At 44.8% G+C, this 19,289-nt stretch overlaps 1 protein-coding gene across 1 annotated transcript; it reads left to right on the forward strand.

Moving 5' to 3' along the window:
* Nucleotides 1-84: 84 nt before the first annotated feature.
* Nucleotides 85-18,770, forward strand: LOC115101476 (arf-GAP with Rho-GAP domain, ANK repeat and PH domain-containing protein 1-like). The gene is made up of 25 exons (XM_065004913.1): nt 85-411; nt 4,349-4,475; nt 4,572-4,615; nt 5,095-5,338; nt 5,515-5,976; nt 6,157-6,258; nt 7,516-7,647; nt 7,801-7,861; nt 8,002-8,122; nt 8,222-8,382; nt 8,500-8,606; nt 8,833-9,032; nt 9,110-9,195; nt 10,765-10,947; nt 11,923-12,097; nt 12,369-12,437; nt 12,534-12,657; nt 12,783-12,882; nt 13,070-13,265; nt 13,384-13,429; nt 13,568-13,743; nt 13,874-14,083; nt 17,551-17,656; nt 17,752-17,899; nt 17,989-18,770. The coding sequence occupies exons 2-25, from the start codon at nt 4,372-4,374 to the stop codon at nt 18,040-18,042; spliced, it is 3,411 nt and encodes a 1,136-aa protein (XP_064860985.1). The 5' UTR covers nt 85-411; nt 4,349-4,371; the 3' UTR covers nt 18,043-18,770.
* The last annotated feature ends 519 nt before the right edge of the window (nt 18,771-19,289 follow it).

The raw sequence follows: 19,289 nt of genomic DNA on the forward strand, positions 1-19,289 counted from the left end.
GCAGTTCTTAGAAGGTAGAAGCCAGTAGTCCCCAAAGGACAATATTCCATATTCAATTAATGTGTTCGTGTGTGTCTGTTTGCGTGCGCACTGAACATGCTAAATAAGTATGGTTAATTGAGATATTTATTGACTCATGAATATGTTACAATGATTGAACTTTGATGTTATCTATGTGCTAATACTCGTTTAGTAGCCCTGCCCAGCAGCTGACCTAGCTCAGCCGCTGAACAGGTAATACAGGTGAGACCGCGCTGTACAGATTTTACCCGCATAGGCTACACACGGTCGTCGTCGACAGAAAGCTAAACAGCCACCACAAACCTCTTCAGTATCAGGAGGGTATAACCTTTCCAGATCTATTTTGAACGGAACATCGCATTTGAACAAGAACAGAAGAGTAACGATAAGGTAAGATTTTAATTACGCCTACCAAATCATTTATGTAACATTTAATTTAGGATTTTCTAAACACGGTTGAGTTACACAGAAATCTAGCCTTCACCGTCAGTCCTAGTTATGTCACGTGCTCGAAACAAGTGCCGTAGCCTACGGTGTTTGTCACCTTTGAACAGAACAGCATGAATGTACCCGTAACTGATCAGAGCTTATAAACTTTAAACGACTGTAGTTGAGAGCAACATTTCCAACACGAACTATTAACTCATATTCACACAGTTTTCCCCCATCAAATAATCATAACAATATTTTAATGTATTTACAAAACTGGAACGCAAAGTTTTTGTAGGCCATGTGAAATGTTAAAATAAACAGCAACTATAGCCTACCTATAAGCTTTGAGTAGAAAAAGGCAATAAAATGACCTCCAGAATCTGTCTCGGTAGGCCTAAACGTCAATCCAAGACATTATTAAAAGTAATAACGACGTGATAATAGTTGCTGTAACATTTAGGAAGCATGCACCTTCAAATGAGTGGATTTGGCTATTACAGCCACACCCGTTGCTGAAAGGTGTATACAATCGAGCACACAGCCATGCAATCGCCATAGACAAACATTGGCAGTAGAATGGCCTTACTGAAGAGCTCAGTGTCTTTCAATGTGGCACAATCATAGGATGCCACCTTTCCAACAAGTCAGTTCATCAAATTTCTGCCTTGCTAAAGCTGACCTGGTCAACTGTAAGTGCTGTTATTGAGCAGTGGAAACATCTAGGAGCAACAACTCAGCCTATAAGTGATAGGCCACACAAGTGCACAGAGCGGGACAGCTGAAGTGCGTAAAATCGTCTGTCCTCAATACTCACTACCGAGTTCCAAACTGCCTCTGAAAGCAATGTCAGCAAAATAACTGTTCCTCAGGAGCTTCATGAAATGGGTTTCCATGGCCGCACACAAGCCTAAGATCACCAATCGCAATGCCAAGTGTCTGCTGGAGTGGTGTAAAGCTCATCGCTATTGGACTCTGGAGCAGTGGAAAGCGTTCTCTGGAGTGATGAATCAGGCTTCACCATCTGGCAGTCTGACGGACGTATCTGGGTTTGGCGGATGCCAGGAGAACGCTACCTGTCCCAATGCATAGTGCCAATTGTAAAGTTTGGTGGAGAAGGAATAATGGTCTGGGGCTGTTTTTCATGGTTCGGGCCCTTTAGTTCCAGTGAAAGGAAATCTTAAAGCTACAGCATACAATGACATTCTAGACGATTCTGTGCATCCAACTTTGTGGCAACAGTTTGAGGAAGGCCCTTCCCTGTTTCAGCATGACAATACCCCTGTGCACAAAGCGAGGTCAATACAGAAATGGTTTGTTGAGATCTGTGTGGAAGACCTTGACTGGCCTGCACAAAGCCCTTACTTCAACTCCATCAAACACCTTTGGGTTGAATGGGAACGCTGACTGCGAGCCAGGCCTAATCGCCCAACATCAGTGCCCGACCTCACTAATGCTCTTGTGGCTGAATGGAAGCAAGTCCACGTAGCAATGTTCCAACATCTAGTGGAAAGCAGAAGAGTGGAGGCTGTTATAGCAGCAAAGGGGGATCAACTCCATATTAATGTCCATGACTTTGGAATGAAATGTTCGATGAGTAGGTGCCCATATACTTTTGGTCATGTAGTGTATATAAACGAATGAGGGTCATGTAGTGTATATAAACGAACGAGGGTCATGTAGTGTATATAAACGAACGAGGGTCATGTAGTGTATATAAACGAACGAGGGTCATGTAGTGTATATAAACGAACGAGGGTCATGTAGTGTATATAAACGAACGAGGGTCATGTAGTGTATATAAACGAACGAGGGTCATGTTGTGTATATAAACGAATGAGGGTCATGTAGTGTATATAAACGAATGAGGGTCATGTAGTGTATATAAACGAATGAGGGTCATGTAGTGTATATAAACGAATGAGGGTCATGTAGTGTATATAAACGAATGAGGGTCATGTACAGTGCATTCGGAAAGTATTCAGACCCCTTTACTTTTTTCACTTTTTAAGTTAGTCTTATTCTAAAATGGATTTTAAAAAAAAATCCCTTGTCAATCTGCACACAATACTCCGTAATGACAAAGCAAAAACAGGATTACAAAAAATAACTGATATCATATTTACATAAGTATTCGGACCCTTTACTCAGTACTTTGTTGAAGCACCTTTAGCAGCGATTACAGCCTCAAGTGTTCTTGGGTATGACGCTACAAGCTTGGCACACTTGTATTTGGGGAGTTTCTCCCATTCTTCTCTGCAGATCCTCTAAAGCTCTGTCAGGTTATATGGGGAGCGTCGCTGCACAGCTATTTTCCGGTCTCTCCAAAGATGTTCGATCGGGTTGAAGTCATGGCACTAGTTGGGCCACTCAAGGACATTCAGAGACTTGACCCGAAGCCACTCCTGCGTTGTTTTGGCTGTGTGCTAAGGGTCGTTGTACAGTTGGAAGGGAACCGTTGCCCCAGTCTGAGGTCCTGAGCAGTCTGGAGCAGGTATTCATCGAGGTTCACTCTGTACTTTGCTCAGTTCATCTTTCCCTCGATCCTGACTAGTCTCCCAGTCCCTTCCGCTGAAAAACATCTCCATAGCATGATTCTGCTTCACCGTAGGCCAAAGATTTCAATCTTAGTTTCATCAGACAAGAGAATCTTGTTTCTGATGGTATGAGAGTCTTTAGGTGTCTTTTGGCAAACTGTAAGCGGGCTGTCATGTGCCTTTTACTGAGGAGTGGCTTCCGTCTGGCCTCTCTACCATAAAGGCCTAATTGGTGGAGTGCTGCATACATGGTTATACTTCTGGAAGGTTCTCCCATCCCCACAGACGAACTCTGGAGCTCTGTCAGAGTGACCATTGGGTTCTTGGTCGCCTCCCTGGCCAAGGCCCTTCTCCCCCGATTGCTCAGTTTGGCCGGGCGGCCAGTTCTAGGAAGAGTCATGGTGGTTCCAAACTTATTCCATTTAATAATGATGAAGGCCACTGGGGACCTTCAATGCTGCAGAACATTTTTAGTACCCTTCCCCAGATCTGTGCCTCGACACACTCCTGTCTCGGAGCTCTACGGATAATTCCTTCGACCTCATGGCTTGGTTTTTGCTCTGACATGCAGTGTCAAATGTGGGACCTTATAGACAGGTGTGTGTGCCTTCCCAAATCATGTCCAATCAATTGAATTTACCACAGGTGGACTCCAATCAAGTAGTAGAAACATCTCAAGGATGATCAATGGAAACACGATGTTCCCGAGCTTAATTTTGAGTCCCATAGCAAAGAGTGTGAATACTTATGTAAATAAGGTATTTCCGTTTTTTATTTTAATACATTTGCAAAATTTTCTAAACCTGTTTTTGCTTTGTCATGGGGTATCCGTGGTGTAAAGTACTTAAGTAAAAATAAGTATCTGTACTTCACTCTTTATATGTTTGGCAACTTTTACTTTAATTCACTACGTTTCTAAATCAAATATTGCACTTTTTATTCCATACATTTTCCCTTACACCCAAAGTACTCATTATATTTTGAATGCTTAGCAGGACAGGAACATTTTCAAAGTCACTCACTTATCAAGAGAACACGTGGTCGGTCATTCATACTGCCTCTGATCTGGCGAACTCACTAAACACAATGCATCTTTTATAAATAATGTCTGAGTGTGGAATGTGCCCCTGGCTATCCGGACATCGGACATTTTTATAACAAGGCAAATGGTGCCGTCTTCTTTGCTTAATATAAGTCATTTTAAATGATTTTTTACTTTTGATACTTAAGTATAATTAATACCATATACTTTAACTCAAGTAGTATTTTACTGTCTGATTTTCACTTTTAGTTGAGTAACTATCAAATCTACATGTCTGGGGGAAAAAAAGTAATTTCAGACATGTGTTTGTGACTTACAGTAATATATCCTACTGTGAAATAGATGTCTGCCCCCCTCGGTCCAGACATGCCTGTGCCAGTACCTAAACCACGGACTCGCTACAAGCGGGCTGGAGGGAGCCCACAGATCCAGCTCTCTTCTGATCGGTGAGTGATCCTCGTGATGTCCACTTGTTTTACCAAACACCTGATACGTTCTTGGGGATTGTTTTCTAATTCTTTGTTTTTACACTTGTCTTCAAGGGATTTGATACACGATACACCTGACACAGGAATTCATAGCAGAGGTAGGCCCTTGTGCTCATCATGATAAGTTACATATTTTATAATAATAAAGATGGGGATCAGATGAGTTTTGTTAGAACTATGTACTGTACTTGTGTAATGACAGGCCATATTTGATTGGCTCAGACAGTGTGCCAGCGAAACAGCTTACCTTTCAACATCTCACCAATTAACAATATTTTATCATGCTAAACAAGATTTGTTCCGTGCCATTCATTAAAGAGTTACTCAAGGTCAATGAGGTCAAGGAAGTGCATTCTATGTGATGCTGAGCTCGAGTCCTAACTTCCAGTAAAGCACCCCTACAGCCAAACAAAGCTGCAGTGTACTGTCACAATAGCAACACAAGAAAAACTGGTTTTTACTCCTAAACACAAACGCTTGTGATTCAGTGACAGACTTCTGAAATACTTCCTGCTTTCATTTGTCACCAAACAACACAGCATATTTTACTGTTCACCATTTTATCTTGGGTTCACAGGTATTCCACCCGCAAATGATTTGCTGGCAGAAAAGGAAGAAAACCCTGCCATTATCTTAAATAAGCCTGCCATTACCAGCCCAGCGGAGCAGAATCCAAGCCAGTGTAACTTCCTTCTCTTCAGATCTGATTCTGGAGTGACTCCATCTTACCCAGTACTGGACAGTAATGGACTCTGTCCATCTGTCTGGTTGTCCTTCTCTCCACACAGTCCGGCTGCGGATACTGACCCCTACGTCAGTCCGCTGCGGATACTGACCCCTACATCAGTCCGGCTGAGGATACTGACCCCTACATCAGTCCGGCTGAGGATACTGACCCCTACATCAGTCCGGCTGTGGATACTGACCCCTACGTCAGTCCGGCTGTGGATACTGACCCCTACGTCAGTCCGGCTGTGGATACTGACCCCTACATCAGTCCGGCTGCAGATACTGACCCCTACATCAGTCCGGCTGAGGATACTGACCCCTACATCAGTCCGGCTGCGGATACTGACCCATACGTCAGTCCGGCTGTGGATACTGACCCCTACATCAGTCCGGCTGCGGATACTGACCCCTACATCAGTCCGGCTGTGGATACTGACCCCTACGTCAGTCCGGCTGCGGATACTGACCCCTACATCAGTCCGGCTGTGGATACTGACCCCTACGTCAGTCCGGCTGCGGATACTGACCCCTACATCAGTCCGGCTGTGGATACTGACCCCTACATCAGTCCGGCTGTGGATACTGACCCCTACGTCAGTCCGGCTGTGGATACTGACCCCTACATCACTGACGTAGCTGACTGGGAAAAATGCCCTGGATCTGGATCTGAATCGTCCAATGATGACGATGCCGTTACTGAAGAAATAAAGAACCCATCCCACATGAACAAGTGAGTATCAAATAAGAGGTGCAAAAGCATAGGCCACAAAACAGTATAGGCCATGGCTAAAGGCAGGGAAGAAAATGTATATCAATGGGTGTAAATACATGTAACAAGCTACAGGTCACACGAAACAAATTGGTGGTAGAAATGTTGAATGGCTTTGTCATTCTTCTATGCCTCTTCCAGTGTGGCGTCAGGGCATGTTTGTATTGGTGTTGTCCCCAGCGGGAAACCTCCTGTGGAAAAGGAGTCTATGCAGACCAGACCTCTCAAACAGAAGATCCCACGGTACGTCACAGCACTCCGTCACAGCAGACAGACAGGAAGTTAACAGATGGCCTTCATGGGGAATTCAATTAGAGTAAAGTGATACCTAATCAACTGATATTTTAACATAGCCACTTACCAATATTGATACAATTTCAATGGGTTTTCAATATTATTACATGGTTTTAAGGGTGTGATAGAATTTAAAACCAATTGAAGTGGTCATTTCGGGTGTGGCTCACTTGGCAGAGCGTGGCACTTGCAACGTGTCGTGGAAATTTCCTCTATTTACCTAATCATGAGAGCAAACCACACACAAGTCAGAGTTAGTTATCACAAAGTCCATCTTTAATTATATGAGCTCCATCACAACCCTGTGACTCTCAGATCAATTCAGTGTCTATCAATGAATTCTCTGAGAGTCCCTTACACATTGCAACTGAGATCCTTTAATAGCAAAAGACACACATAGCCAGACAGCATCGGCATAATTTATCGTTCAGCTTTGTCTCCTGAACAATGCTCTTTTCTCAAACTCAGAACCATAAACAAATCCTCCATATCAACAGGCATATATCAAATCCATCCTATCTTGACAAGATCACAGAGACACACTGACTGGCACACAGACATTGTGGAGCCAAGAGATACACGCTTGACCTCTCCCCTCTCTCCGGCCCAAGTAACTTAGTCTTGACAGAGAACATATACTGCAACCCCGCCACAGTATTATACAAAAATAAACATTCTGATGAGAAGTAACTTACAAAACATATGATGAATATAAAACATCTTACAAACTAATTCTGATTATTCCCCAACAAACGCCAGGGTTGTGTGTTTGATTCCCACAGTGGGACCAGTATGTGAATGTAATGCTCTCACTTACTGTAAGTCTCTCTGGATAAGAGCGTCTGCTAAATGACTGTAATGTAAATGTAAATATGTGTTGCCGGATCAAACATGAAACGGTAGCTATTTGATTTTGAGTGTGATATACTTGTTTGTCTAATCACCTGTGAACTCTACAAGCCCCTTTGTTTACCTATTCAGATCACTGTATTACACATGCCTATACTTCCTACTTCCTCCCCACTAAGAATGTTTTCACCTGTGTAGCAGTGCTCCGTGCAAGACATGTTATGCAATTTACCCATGAGATACTGTACAAGCAGTGGGTCTGTATTAAATGTATAGCATATTTGTTCAAGATAGCTGCCAGTTAATTAAATATTTGTCATGTTTCTTTGAGATAACTTCTTCTCTCTTTGTCCACAGTGCGGCCACCATCCGTGTCAGTAGGAGAAAACAGGCAGCAGTGAGCGGTGGTGCTACCCAGGCAGCAGAGTCCTCTCGTAGGGAGAATGTGGTGTCCCGATCCAGCTGGCTGGATGTATGGAAGGGCCGCAGGTAATGTGGGCCACTTTGGGATATATGTACTGTTGCTATTCAACAACATCTTACTGAAATCACATTCTCTGATATGACATTTCAGATTATTTTCCAAATGTCATTGCCTAATTTCTATGTATTTGAAAATTGAGATACTTTTGGTTCCTGAAGGCACAATGTTCTGTGGGCCACCCTGGATGGACCGTTGGTATCATTTTGGAAGAAACGCACAGTGAGTGAACCACTAGCACCACCATGGTCTAAATGACCCTTTCTTTTGACTATAACTAAGGCATAACGTTGTTATATCATTATTGTCTCTCCCAGGCTATGCCAGTATCTTACACTATCCCCTCTTTTTCTGGGCCGCAGGACAAGTTCACAGACCTAGTGTTCCATGTGTCAAGCATCACCAACGTCTGCAAGCAGGACAAAGGACGCTTCTCCCTTTACTTCTGCAAGAAGCACTTTGAGTTCATGGCGCACAACAAAGGTGAGCTGCTGATGGATTTGAACTCCTCTTTCTGGTTCCTACTGTTTTTGTGCTTTGCCCTGTGCCTGAGCATCTCTCCACCCCTCTCCCCGGTCCCAGCGGTGCAGGAGGGCTGGGTGACGTCCCTCCTGGCCTCTCGTGGATGGGACCCCCCAGCCCCTCCGGAGCAGCACGGAGCCCTGACCATGAAGGACCCTCGCAGCAACAGAGTGTACGCGGCCATCTGTGGACACAACCTATGGATCTACAACAACAAAGAGGTGAGGAAGGGAACAGGGCTCTGCTGAGCTCCATCACTATATGATTGTTATGACAGTTCGGGAGGACATCTTGAGTGTATTTTGTGTCATTCAGTTCATGTTATTTGTGCCGTGCAGGACTTCCAGTTGGGGGTTGGGCTGACCTATGTGTCCATGAACGTGGCGTCAGTGAAGCAGACTGGCCGTCATAACTTCAGCCTCATCACACCGTACAAAACCTTCAAGTGAGTGTCCGTCTCTTTCTCTCTCACTGTCTCTGTCTGATCAGCCCCAGCCCACAGTGCTGCTCTCAACCAGCAGAGGACAGTGTAGTTCATCTGTATTTTGTTAGGATCCCTTCCTAACTTGTGTTATTACACAATTGCTCTTCTATCAGATTATCCCAGTATCTGGCCCGTGTATGTGAGCGCCTTGCTTTACTACTGAGAAACACAGTCTTTGTATTTCTAGTTTCTCCACAGACTCATCGAGGGAGCTGGCGGTGTGGCTGGGGAGTCTGAACCAGGTGATCCTCAGTGCCCTGTCATGCAGCGAGGTGGCCCACCGACTCTGGGCCAGCCCATGGAACAAAGTGTGTGCCGACTGTGGCAGTGCCAACCCCGAGTGGGCCTCAGTTAACCTGCTGGTGGTCGTCTGTGAGGCCTGTGCAGGTGAGCTGGGACTGTGGTGATACTCAGGATGTGTACACACTGCTCTATATGACCTATGTCCCTATTGTTTCTCTAAGGTCAGCATCGCTCTTTGGGCATCCATGTCTCCAAAGTGAGAAGCCTGAAGTTGGACAGTAAAGTGTGGACTGAACCTTTGATTCTGGTGAGATGACCTTCCCTGTAACAGTGCTGCAGAAACTATTCAGACCCCTTGAGTTTTCCACATTTTGTTATGTTGCAGCCTTATTCTTTATAAATCTACACACAATACCCCATAATGACAAAGCAAAAACGTTTGTTTTTTAAACATTTTTGCAAGTATCACATTTACATAAGAATTCAGACCTTTAACTCAGTACTTTGTTGAAGCACCGTTGGCAGCAATTACAGCCTCGTCTTCCAGAGATGTTTGATTGGGTTTAAGTCCGGGCTCTGCCTGGGCCACTCAAGGGCATTCAGAGACTTGTCCCAAAGCCACTCCTGTGTTGTCTTGGCTGTGTGCTTAGGGTCGTTGTCCTGTTGGAAGGTGAACCTTCGCCCCAGTTTGAGGTCCTGAGCGCTCTGGAGCAGGTTTTCAGCAAGGATCTCTCTGTACTTTGCTCCGTTCATCTTTCCCTTGATCCTGACTAGTGTCCCAGTTCCTGCCGTTGAAAAACATCCCCACAGCATGATGCTACCACCACCATGCTTCACCGTAGGGAGGGTGCCAGGTTTTCTCCAGACATGATGCTACCACCACCATGCTTCACCATAGGGATGGTGCCAGGTTTCCTCCAGACGTCACGCATTCAGGGCAAAGAGTTCAATCTTGGTTTCATCAGACCAGAGAATCTTATTTTTCATGGTCTGAGAGTCAATTAGGTGCCTTTTGGCAAACTCCAAGCGGGCTGTCATGTGCCTTTTACTGAGGAATGGCTTTCGTCTGGCCACTCTACCATAAAGGCCTGATTGGTGGAGTGCTGCAGAGATGGTCCTTCTGGAGGTTTCTCCTATCTCCACAAATTAACTCTGGAGCTCTGTCAGAGTGACCATCGGGTTCTTGGTCACTTGCCTGACCAAGGCCCTTCTCCCCCAATTGCTCAGTTTGTGCAGGCTGCCAGATCTAGGAAGAGTCTTGGTGGTTCCAAACTTCTTCCATTTAATAATGATGGAGGCCACTGTGTTATTGGGGTCCTTCAATGCTGCGTACATTTGTTGGTACCTTTCCCTAGATCTGTGCCTCGACACAATCCTGTCTTGGAGCTCTACGGACAATTTCTTCGACTTCATGCCTTGGTTTTTGCTCTGACAGACACTGTCAACTGTGGGACCTTATAAAGACAGCTGTGTGCCTTTCCAAATCATGTCAAATCAGTTGAATTTACCACAGGTGGACTTCTACAATCAAGTTGTAGAAACATCTCAAGGATGATCAATGGAAACAGGATGCACCTGACCTCAATTTCAAGTCTCATAGCAAAAGGTCTGAATACTTATGTAAATAATATAAATCTGTTTGGAATTTGATTAACTTTTCAACAATTTATTATTACTATTTTTTTGCTTTGTCATTATGGGGGGTAGTGTGTGTAATGAGGGGAAAACATATTTAATCAATTTTAGAATAAGGCTGTAACATAACAAAATGTGGTAAAAGGGAACGTGTCTGAATACTTGTATGTATAACCAAATACAGAAGTAAAGTAATGTGAAAATAGGCACTGCTAATAACTGTGTTCTCTTTCCTCCATAGCTATTTGTCTATTATGGGAACAAAGCAGCCAATGATGTATGGGGTCACAATGTGCCGGGTGCAGAGCAGATCCTGCCAGACTCCTCTGTGGATCAGAGGGGGGACTTCATCAGGGCCAAGTACACCAAGGGCCGATACAGATTCACCCATCCTCTAGCCTCCAGCCAGAGACTGCTCAACCAGGTCAGCCAACGTCCCAGCCCTAACCACAGCCCCAACCCCAGTCCTAACCACAGCCCCAACCCCAGTCCTAACCACAGCCCCAACCCCAGTCCTAACCACAGCCCCAACCCCAGGTCTCAGTCCCAGCCCCAACCCCAGGTCTCAGCCCCACCCCCAGTCTCAGCCCCTGCCCCAGCCCCACTCCCAGTCTCAGCCCCAACCCCAGGTCTCAGCCCCAACCCCAGTCTCAGCCCCAACCCCAGGTTCTGTCCCAGCCCCAGTCTCAGTCTCAGCTCCAACCTCAGCCCCAACCCCAGGTCTCAGCTCCAACCTCAGCCCCTGCCCCAGCCCCAACCTCAGCCCCAACCCCAGGTCTCATCCCCTGCCCCAGCCTCAGCACCAACCCCAGTCTCAGCCCCAACCCCAGCCTCAGCCCCAACCCCAGCCCCAAACCCAGCCTCAGCCCAAATCCCAGCCCCAAACCCAGTCTCAGCCCCAACCCCAGTCTCAGCCCCAAACCCAGCCTCAGCCCCAACCCCAAACCCAGCCTCAGCCCAAATCCCAGCCCCAAACCCAGCCTCAGCCCCAACCCCGGTCTCAGCCCCAAACCCAGCCTCAGCCCAAATCCCAAACCCAGCCTCAGCCCAAATCCCAGCCACAACCCCAGTCTCAGCCCCAATCCCAAATCCAGCCTCAGCCCAAATCCCAGCCCCAAACCCAGCCTCAGACCAAATCCCAGCCCTAACCCCAGCTTCAGCCCCTTTCTCAGACTATACTGCTGCTCTCAACCAGCAGAGGACAGTGTAGTTCATCTGGTTTTTGTTCAGATGCCTTCCTAACTTGTGTTATTACATGTATGCATCCTATTCTGATTCCTATCAATCCTCAAAGATAGGAAAATACACATTAACCTCCCAGAGTCTGTACAGGACAGACTGTGCTGAATGATATGTTATTGGTTGTTATGACATCCTCCCCTCACCCTGTATCCTCCAGAGGCTGTGTGAGGTGGTGTGTGGCCCTAATGTCCCAGAGACCATGTCATTGCTGTGCTCCGGGGCCCGGGTCCTGTGCCACTCAGGGGACTCTCAGTGCCCCACGCCCATCTCCCTGGCAGAGCGGGCTGGACAGGCCATGCAGACGGAGCTGCTCAGACACAACGAATACACAGGTACTAATATCAGGGGTCCTCTAAGATCCACAGATACTGACTTCAGAGGTCCAGGCTCTAAGATCCAAAATATCTGATCTGATTGGTCGAAATTTGTGAAAAAATGATCTGAATTTGTCTGACTGTGTAATTGCAGCCTAAGATCCACAGCACTGCTGTTGTTTTGTCTTTGCTTAGTCTCAACTTGTCACTTTCATGATATCAGTCAGTACATCAAAATGTCTGTCTTGTTCATCATGCTTTCAAATATGTTTGTTTTTCTCTTTTACAGATGCCCCTGCCTATGTTCATCAGGTCACAGGGTCTCTGCTGGGAACCTCCGACCCTCCTTCTGCTGCAGGTACCCATATACTATGGGCATATCACAATAGCCTAGAAGCCTATCGTTTGATATAAAAGACGACTTCTTTTAATGGGTGTAAAACTGTGTGCGCAGGAGAGGAGGAGCTCCATGGGAAGTTGGAGGAGGACCGCTTCCTGTTCTCCCAGGAGAATGACTCTGCAGCCTGTGATGTTCTGGACCTGAGGGAGGTCATCTCCATTTTCCACAGATCCAACGGGTACTGCAACCTTATGACGTGAACATTGTGGGAGACATTTCATCTCCATTTTTAAGATTTTATATGTTTTAATACGGTTTATAAGATATATAAGGGGGATTTGTTGATTTCCTCCTCCCCCACAGATCGACTCATGAGTTTGAAATGGTGACTCTGACGGACGAGTTGGTGTGCAATGCTGACACTGAAGAGGGTCTACTGAATCACCTGCTTCATATTCTCAGGGTAATACAATAACAGCTGTGTGTTTATCAATCTGGGACTATTAAGGACTGTAGGTACAGTGTTCCATACGCTGGTTTATAATAGAGACCTTTGTGTCAACTTTCCTGAGCAGAGAGTAGGCCTACAGATAACACAGATAGATATAGTAATGTGTGTTAAAACTAATCATATGTTCTCCCCCTACAAGGTGGTGTTGCCCGGGCCCATAGATGAGGAGGAGCTGGATGGGGTGTTTGCTGTGTCCCGGGTGTCTCTGAGGGAGGGAGGAGGCCTGCAGCACACTGAGGTCTGGGCAGTGCTCCGTGGAGGTCAGGTCCTCGTCTATCCTACTGACCAACAGCGCCACAGAGAGAGGCTAACACTCAACCCTGAGACTCAATACAGTGAGTCACACCTCATTGTCTGCATGTTTACACAACAATATTTTTCTCTACATGCCTTGTGTAGAGGAGCAGAAGTATCATGATAAGGTAATATGACGGTGTTCTTTTCTGCCCACAGAGATAGATTCCTCTGAGAACACCATAGAGCTGGTCACTGGAGAGAGGTCAGCACCACAGGAACACTTTGTTATAACAAGTTGCATTCCATTGTACTTGATGTCATAGCAATGGTTCCCAAACGTATTTCAGCATCTGTCATTCAAAGGATGGTCTCCAATGCATCTATCTCTTCTACCTGCTAGAACCATGTCCATGCAGTTTGAACGAGACCACAGCTGTCAGTCCTGGCACAGCCTACTGAAACGGGCAGTGACCACAAAGAGGAAGCAGCGCCCATCACTGTACGAGCTGCCACCCAACGCCATCGGCAATGTGCCCCCTGCCATTGAGAGGTGTATCTCACACATCACACAATATGGTGAGTGTCGGCTACAAGCCATTTGAGACTGGAACAAGTATTGTAGTGATCTGGATAACCAGTTTCCGGCAGGAACATGAATTCTCACAACTGGTTAATCTGCTCTGCTCCTCTTCTGTCTCCCTCCCAGGCCTGAAGGTGGATGGGCTGTACCGGCGCTGTGGCTTGGCCACGAAGGTCAGCAGTCTGGTGGAAGCCCTCAGCAGATCACCTAAAACTGCCCCTCTGGAGAAAGATGAACAGGGTCTCCTGGACGCTGCAGGGGCCCTGAAGCAGTATGTCCGCCAGCAGGTGGTGCTCATCCCTCAGACACAAAGGGAACTGTGGGTCAAGGCTGCAGGTACTGTCCTTTGCATCTTAAACAACCCCATAGAGAATGTATTTCCTTGATTCCTCGTGTCCTCTCTTCTCGCCCTCTTCTCAAAACCCATTGGATGAGGTCAGAATTCCCTCCCCTCTGACCTTCTCATTCATATTTTGTATGTTGTATAATATTTATTTTCTTCAATTTTATTTATTTATTTTTGACCAGTTACAAACATATATATATATATATACAGTTGAAGTCAGAAGTTTACATACACCTTAGCCAAATACATTTAAACTCAGTTTTTCACAATTCCTAACATTCAAACCTAGTAAGAATTCCCTGTCTTAGGTCAGTTAGGATCACCACTTTATTTTAAGAATGTGAAATGTCAGAATAATAGTAGAGAGAATGATTTATTTCAGCTTTCATTTCTTTCATCACATTCCCAGTTGGTCAGAAGTTTACATACTCAATTAGTATTTGGTAGAATTGCCTTTTACATTGTTTAGCTTGGGTCAAACATTTTGGGTAGCCTTCCACAAGCTTTCCACAATAAGTTGGGTGAATTTTGGCCCATTCCTCCTGACAGAGCTGGTGTAACTGAGTCAGGTTTGTAGGCCTCCTTGCTCGCACACGCGTTTTCAGTTCTGCCCACCAATTTTATATAGGATTGAGGGCGGGGCTTTGTGATGGCCATTCCAATACCTTGACTGTGTTGTCCTTAAGCCATTTTGCCACAACTTTGGAAGTATGCTTGGGGTAATTGTCCATTTGGAAGATCCATTTGTGACCAAGCATTAACTTCCTGACAGATGTCTTGAGATGTTGCTTCAATATATCCACATAATTTTCCTCCCTCATGATGCCATCTATTTTGTGAAGTTCACCAGTCCTTCCTGCAGCAAAGCACCCCCACAACATGATTCTGCCACCCCCATGCTTCACAGTTGGGATGGTGTTCTTCGGCTTGCAAGCCTCCCCCTTTTTCCTCCAAACACAACGATGGTCATTATGGCCAAACAGTTCTATTTTTGTTTCATCAGACCAGAGGACATTTCTCCAAAAAGTACAATCTTTGTCCCCATGTGCAGTTGCAAACCGTATGCTGTTTTTTTATGGCGGTTTTGGAGCAGTGGCTTCTTTCTTGTTGAGCGACCTTTCAGGATATGTTGATATAGGACTCATTTTATTGTGGAAATAGATACTTTTGTACATGTTTCCTCCAGCGTCTTTCACAAGGTCCTTTGCTATTGTTCTGGGATTGATTTGCACTTTTCGCACCAAAGTACGTTCATCTCTAGGAGACAGAACGCGTTTTCTTCCTGAGCGGTATGACGGCTGCGTGGTCCCATTGTGTTTATACTTGCGTACTATTGTTTGTACAGATGAATGTGGAAATTGCTCCCAAGGATGAACCAGACTTGTGTAGGTCTACAATTTGTTTTCTGAGGTATTGGCTGATTTCTTTTGATTCCCCCATGATGTCAAGCAAAGAGGCACTGAGTTTGAAGGTAGGCCTTGAAATACATCCACAGGTACACCTCCAATTGACTCAAATGATGTCAATTAGCCTATCAGAAACTTCAACTGTACATCTGAACAACTTACAGACGTACACAAACAATGACTACATCTCACCTGCCCAGACCCACATGTTCACACCCCCATCCCTGGTGCCTTCATTATTGTTTGCCACCAGTGGAGGAAAGGGAGGACCGTCCTCCTCCAGTGAATTTCATAATAATACAAATAGTGAAACATTTAAAAAGTTATCCTTTTTAGATACAACTATACTAAATATTTTCAAGTCATCAAATAATTTATTAAAACACACTTTTGCAATGATGGTCTACAGTAGCCTCAACAGCACTCTGTAGGGTAGCACCATGGTGTAGCCGGAGGACAGCTAGCTTCTGTTCTCCTCTGGGTACATTAACCCATACTATTTCAATAATAAATCAATAGATTTTTTCCATTCTGTTAATGATGGAGGATTAATTAATTTCCATGTTTTTAGTATACATGTTTTCAAGATGAGTGATGAGAAGAGAATCACCCAATGGGCTGGACATCTCACCACACCCCCATATGACATGTCTTGAAATATGCAGACAGACGGATTAAATGTATGTTTACATTGTAATACTTCTGACAGACAACTTCCGAACTTTATAGCATTCCCAGAAAGCATGGATTATTGAGTCATTGTTAGTTTTACACTTAAGACATGACTCTGCCGTTGTGCTGTAGAATTTGTGAATTTTGTCTCTTCTAAAAATAGAGACGTTATCATTAAATGGGTTTTGAAAAAATGGCGAGGAGAGAAGGATGCAAGAATGGAAGTCAGTGTCAACATTGCAGCCGACTTTAAAGGCGAGTCGAGAATGACTGTTCTACAAATCAACTTGCGTCATAAATAATTACTCAATGTTATTTGTATATCAGTCAGTTGGTCACAATTTACCCATGATACATCTCGGCTTTGATGCTCACGAACACAACCAATGGCACAGTTTAGGGTCACTATGGACCAGTGGAGGCTGCTGAGGGGAGGACGGCTCATAATAATGGGTGGAACGGCTCAATTGGAATGGCATCAAACGCATTGAAACCGTGTGTTTGATGTATTTGTTACCATTCCACTCCAGCCATTACCACGATACCGTCCTCCCAATTAAGGTGCCACCAGCCTCCTGTGGTATGGCCATATTTCATATATGAAACTCAGTCAGGCTTTCAACTTACTGTTGAGATATTTAAAAATGTTCTACTGCATTGGAAGTTTCTCTTCTTATGTCAGTCACTGACAGCTATTCATAACCTGTCAGAAATGTCCAGTTGATCAACTATCCCATGTCAGCTAACATAGTTTAGGTTAATGAACTAGCTTTCTAAGCCTTGTAGTTATCGTGTCCAGAAAGCCTTGTAGTTATCGTGTCCAGAAAGCCTTGTAGTTATCGTGTCCGGAAAGCCTTGTAGTTATCGTGTCCAGAAAGCCCTGTAGTTATCGTGTCCAGAAAGCCCTGTAGTTATCGTGTCCAGAAAGCCTTGTAGTTATCGTGTCCGGAAAGCCCTGTAGTTATCGTGTCCAGAAAGCCTTGTAGTTATCGTGTCCGGAAAGCCTTGTAGTTATCATGTCCAGATTACATGCCAAGGTCTTTTTTATTACATTTTGAGGTAATGTTTGAGTCACTCAGACGTATGAACACGCAACATAAGACATGGCAAAACGTGTCGAATTTCAGGAAATTAGCTTCTAAACTGCACTATTTTCTCTCCGCTAACAAGAGGGGTGTGAACAGTTTGGGGTCACGAGGTAGTGGTTTGTTACTATGTCGATTTTACAATATCTATCCAGATCTTTGCCACCTAGGAAATTTGTGTGACCGGATCTTCTCAAATAGTATTGGAGTAGCGCTGATCTAGATTAACAAGTTTTTCAATACAAGCTGTACTTTGAGTAATGGGGTTCTCATTCATTGCCTGTGTCACCATAGCCCACACAGAAGAGAACCTTAGACTGGCTACCTACCGCAGACTCCTGAAGAAGCTGCCCCCTGACAACAGAATCACACTCAACGCCCTGTGTGGACACTTCTACATGTAAGAACAACACATGATCAATGATTGTAAGATTTTAACAGGGCAACAAAATGATCCTGCATGACTAATGCTCATCGTTACCAACCTCTTTCTAGAGTTCAGCTGTACAGTGTAGAGAACCGTATGACAGCTCAGAACCTGGCGCTGGTGTTTGTCCCAACACTGTTCCAGGAGCTGGCCATGAACACAAACATGGTGCGCCTCACCAGAGAACTCATCATACACCACACACTCATCTTCCTGGTAAGACACTAAACTTAATCTCTTCTGTTGGGTCATGTGAAGCAGTGGACTAACCTTTTATGCCTAACACCATGTATTGTATTCTACAGGGTAAAGAACAAGAGTCTGACATGGAGAGTGAAGAACTCATAACAAAGTTATAGAAAAACACATGTATATATTTGGCTTTGGCTGTCAAAGAAAGCTTCTATGGGAAAGATATATTTGGTTACATAGTGCCCCTAGTTACATAGTGTAGTTTTCACAACTTCTTTGAACTACACATTTAGGCCATGGACTGGATTAAACTTGTTTTTTCTGCTATATTCATTTGGGGATTATTGTAATTTAGGTGATGGTAAAATAATAACAAACCAAGCTCAAATTGTATGTTAGTGCCTGAGGAGCAAAAGCAAACTGACCAGAATAGTACGCAGTCAGCAAAGTAATTGGTCGACCACAGGCACACTTGAGCATTCTATTCCACAAGGCAACCAAACAGAAGACACTGGCTGTCGTTGGCGACCCCTCCCACCCTCTACACCCTCAGGTGGCGACCCCTCCCACCCTCTACACCCTCAGGTGGCTACCCCTCCCACCCTCAGTTCAAGAGGCTTCCCTCTGGCCGGCTCTTCAGAATGCCCATGGCCAAGAAGAACATGTTCAAACATTCATTCCTTCCTTGTGCTGTTGGACTACTAAATATAAAATTAAAGGTATCGGAATATGTACTTATCTATCTATAAGTACAGTGGTCATTTGAGTGAATGTATTAATGTCCTCAATGTTGTTAGTGTTTGCAACATGATGGACTGACTGGTTTAAATGTGTATGTGAGAATGTATGTGATTATTTTAATGGAAAGTGATGCCAAATAAAAATGTCAGTTTTATTCTATTCTAAACATGAGGTGATGGTGGCGGTTGAATGGCACGACAATAGATCTCGTCACGGTATTTCTGCTTTCAAATTGCCATCGATAAAATGCCGTTGTGTTCGTTATCCGTAGCTTATGCCTGCCCATACCATAACCCTACCTCCACCATGGGGCACTGGGGTTCACTAAGTTGACATTAGCAAACCGCTCGCCCACACGACGCCATACGGTTGTGAGGCCGGTTGGGCATAATTCTTTAAAACGACGTTGGAGGCAGTTTATGGTAGACATGAACATTAAATTCTCTGGCAACAGCTCTGGTGGACATTCCTGCAGTCTGCATGCTCCCTCAAAGCATCTGTGGTATTGTGTTGTGACAAAACTGCACATTTTAGTGGCCTTTTTGGCCCCAGCACCTGTGTAATGATCATGCTGTTTAATCAGCTTCTTGAAATGCCACACCTGACAGGTAGATGGATTATCTTGGCAAAGTAGAAATGCTCACTAACAGGGATGTAAACAAATCTGTGTACA

This window comes from Oncorhynchus nerka, linkage group LG19 (assembly GCF_034236695.1).
Source record: "Oncorhynchus nerka isolate Pitt River linkage group LG19, Oner_Uvic_2.0, whole genome shotgun sequence".
Classification (NCBI taxonomy): domain Eukaryota; kingdom Metazoa; phylum Chordata; class Actinopteri; order Salmoniformes; family Salmonidae; genus Oncorhynchus; species Oncorhynchus nerka.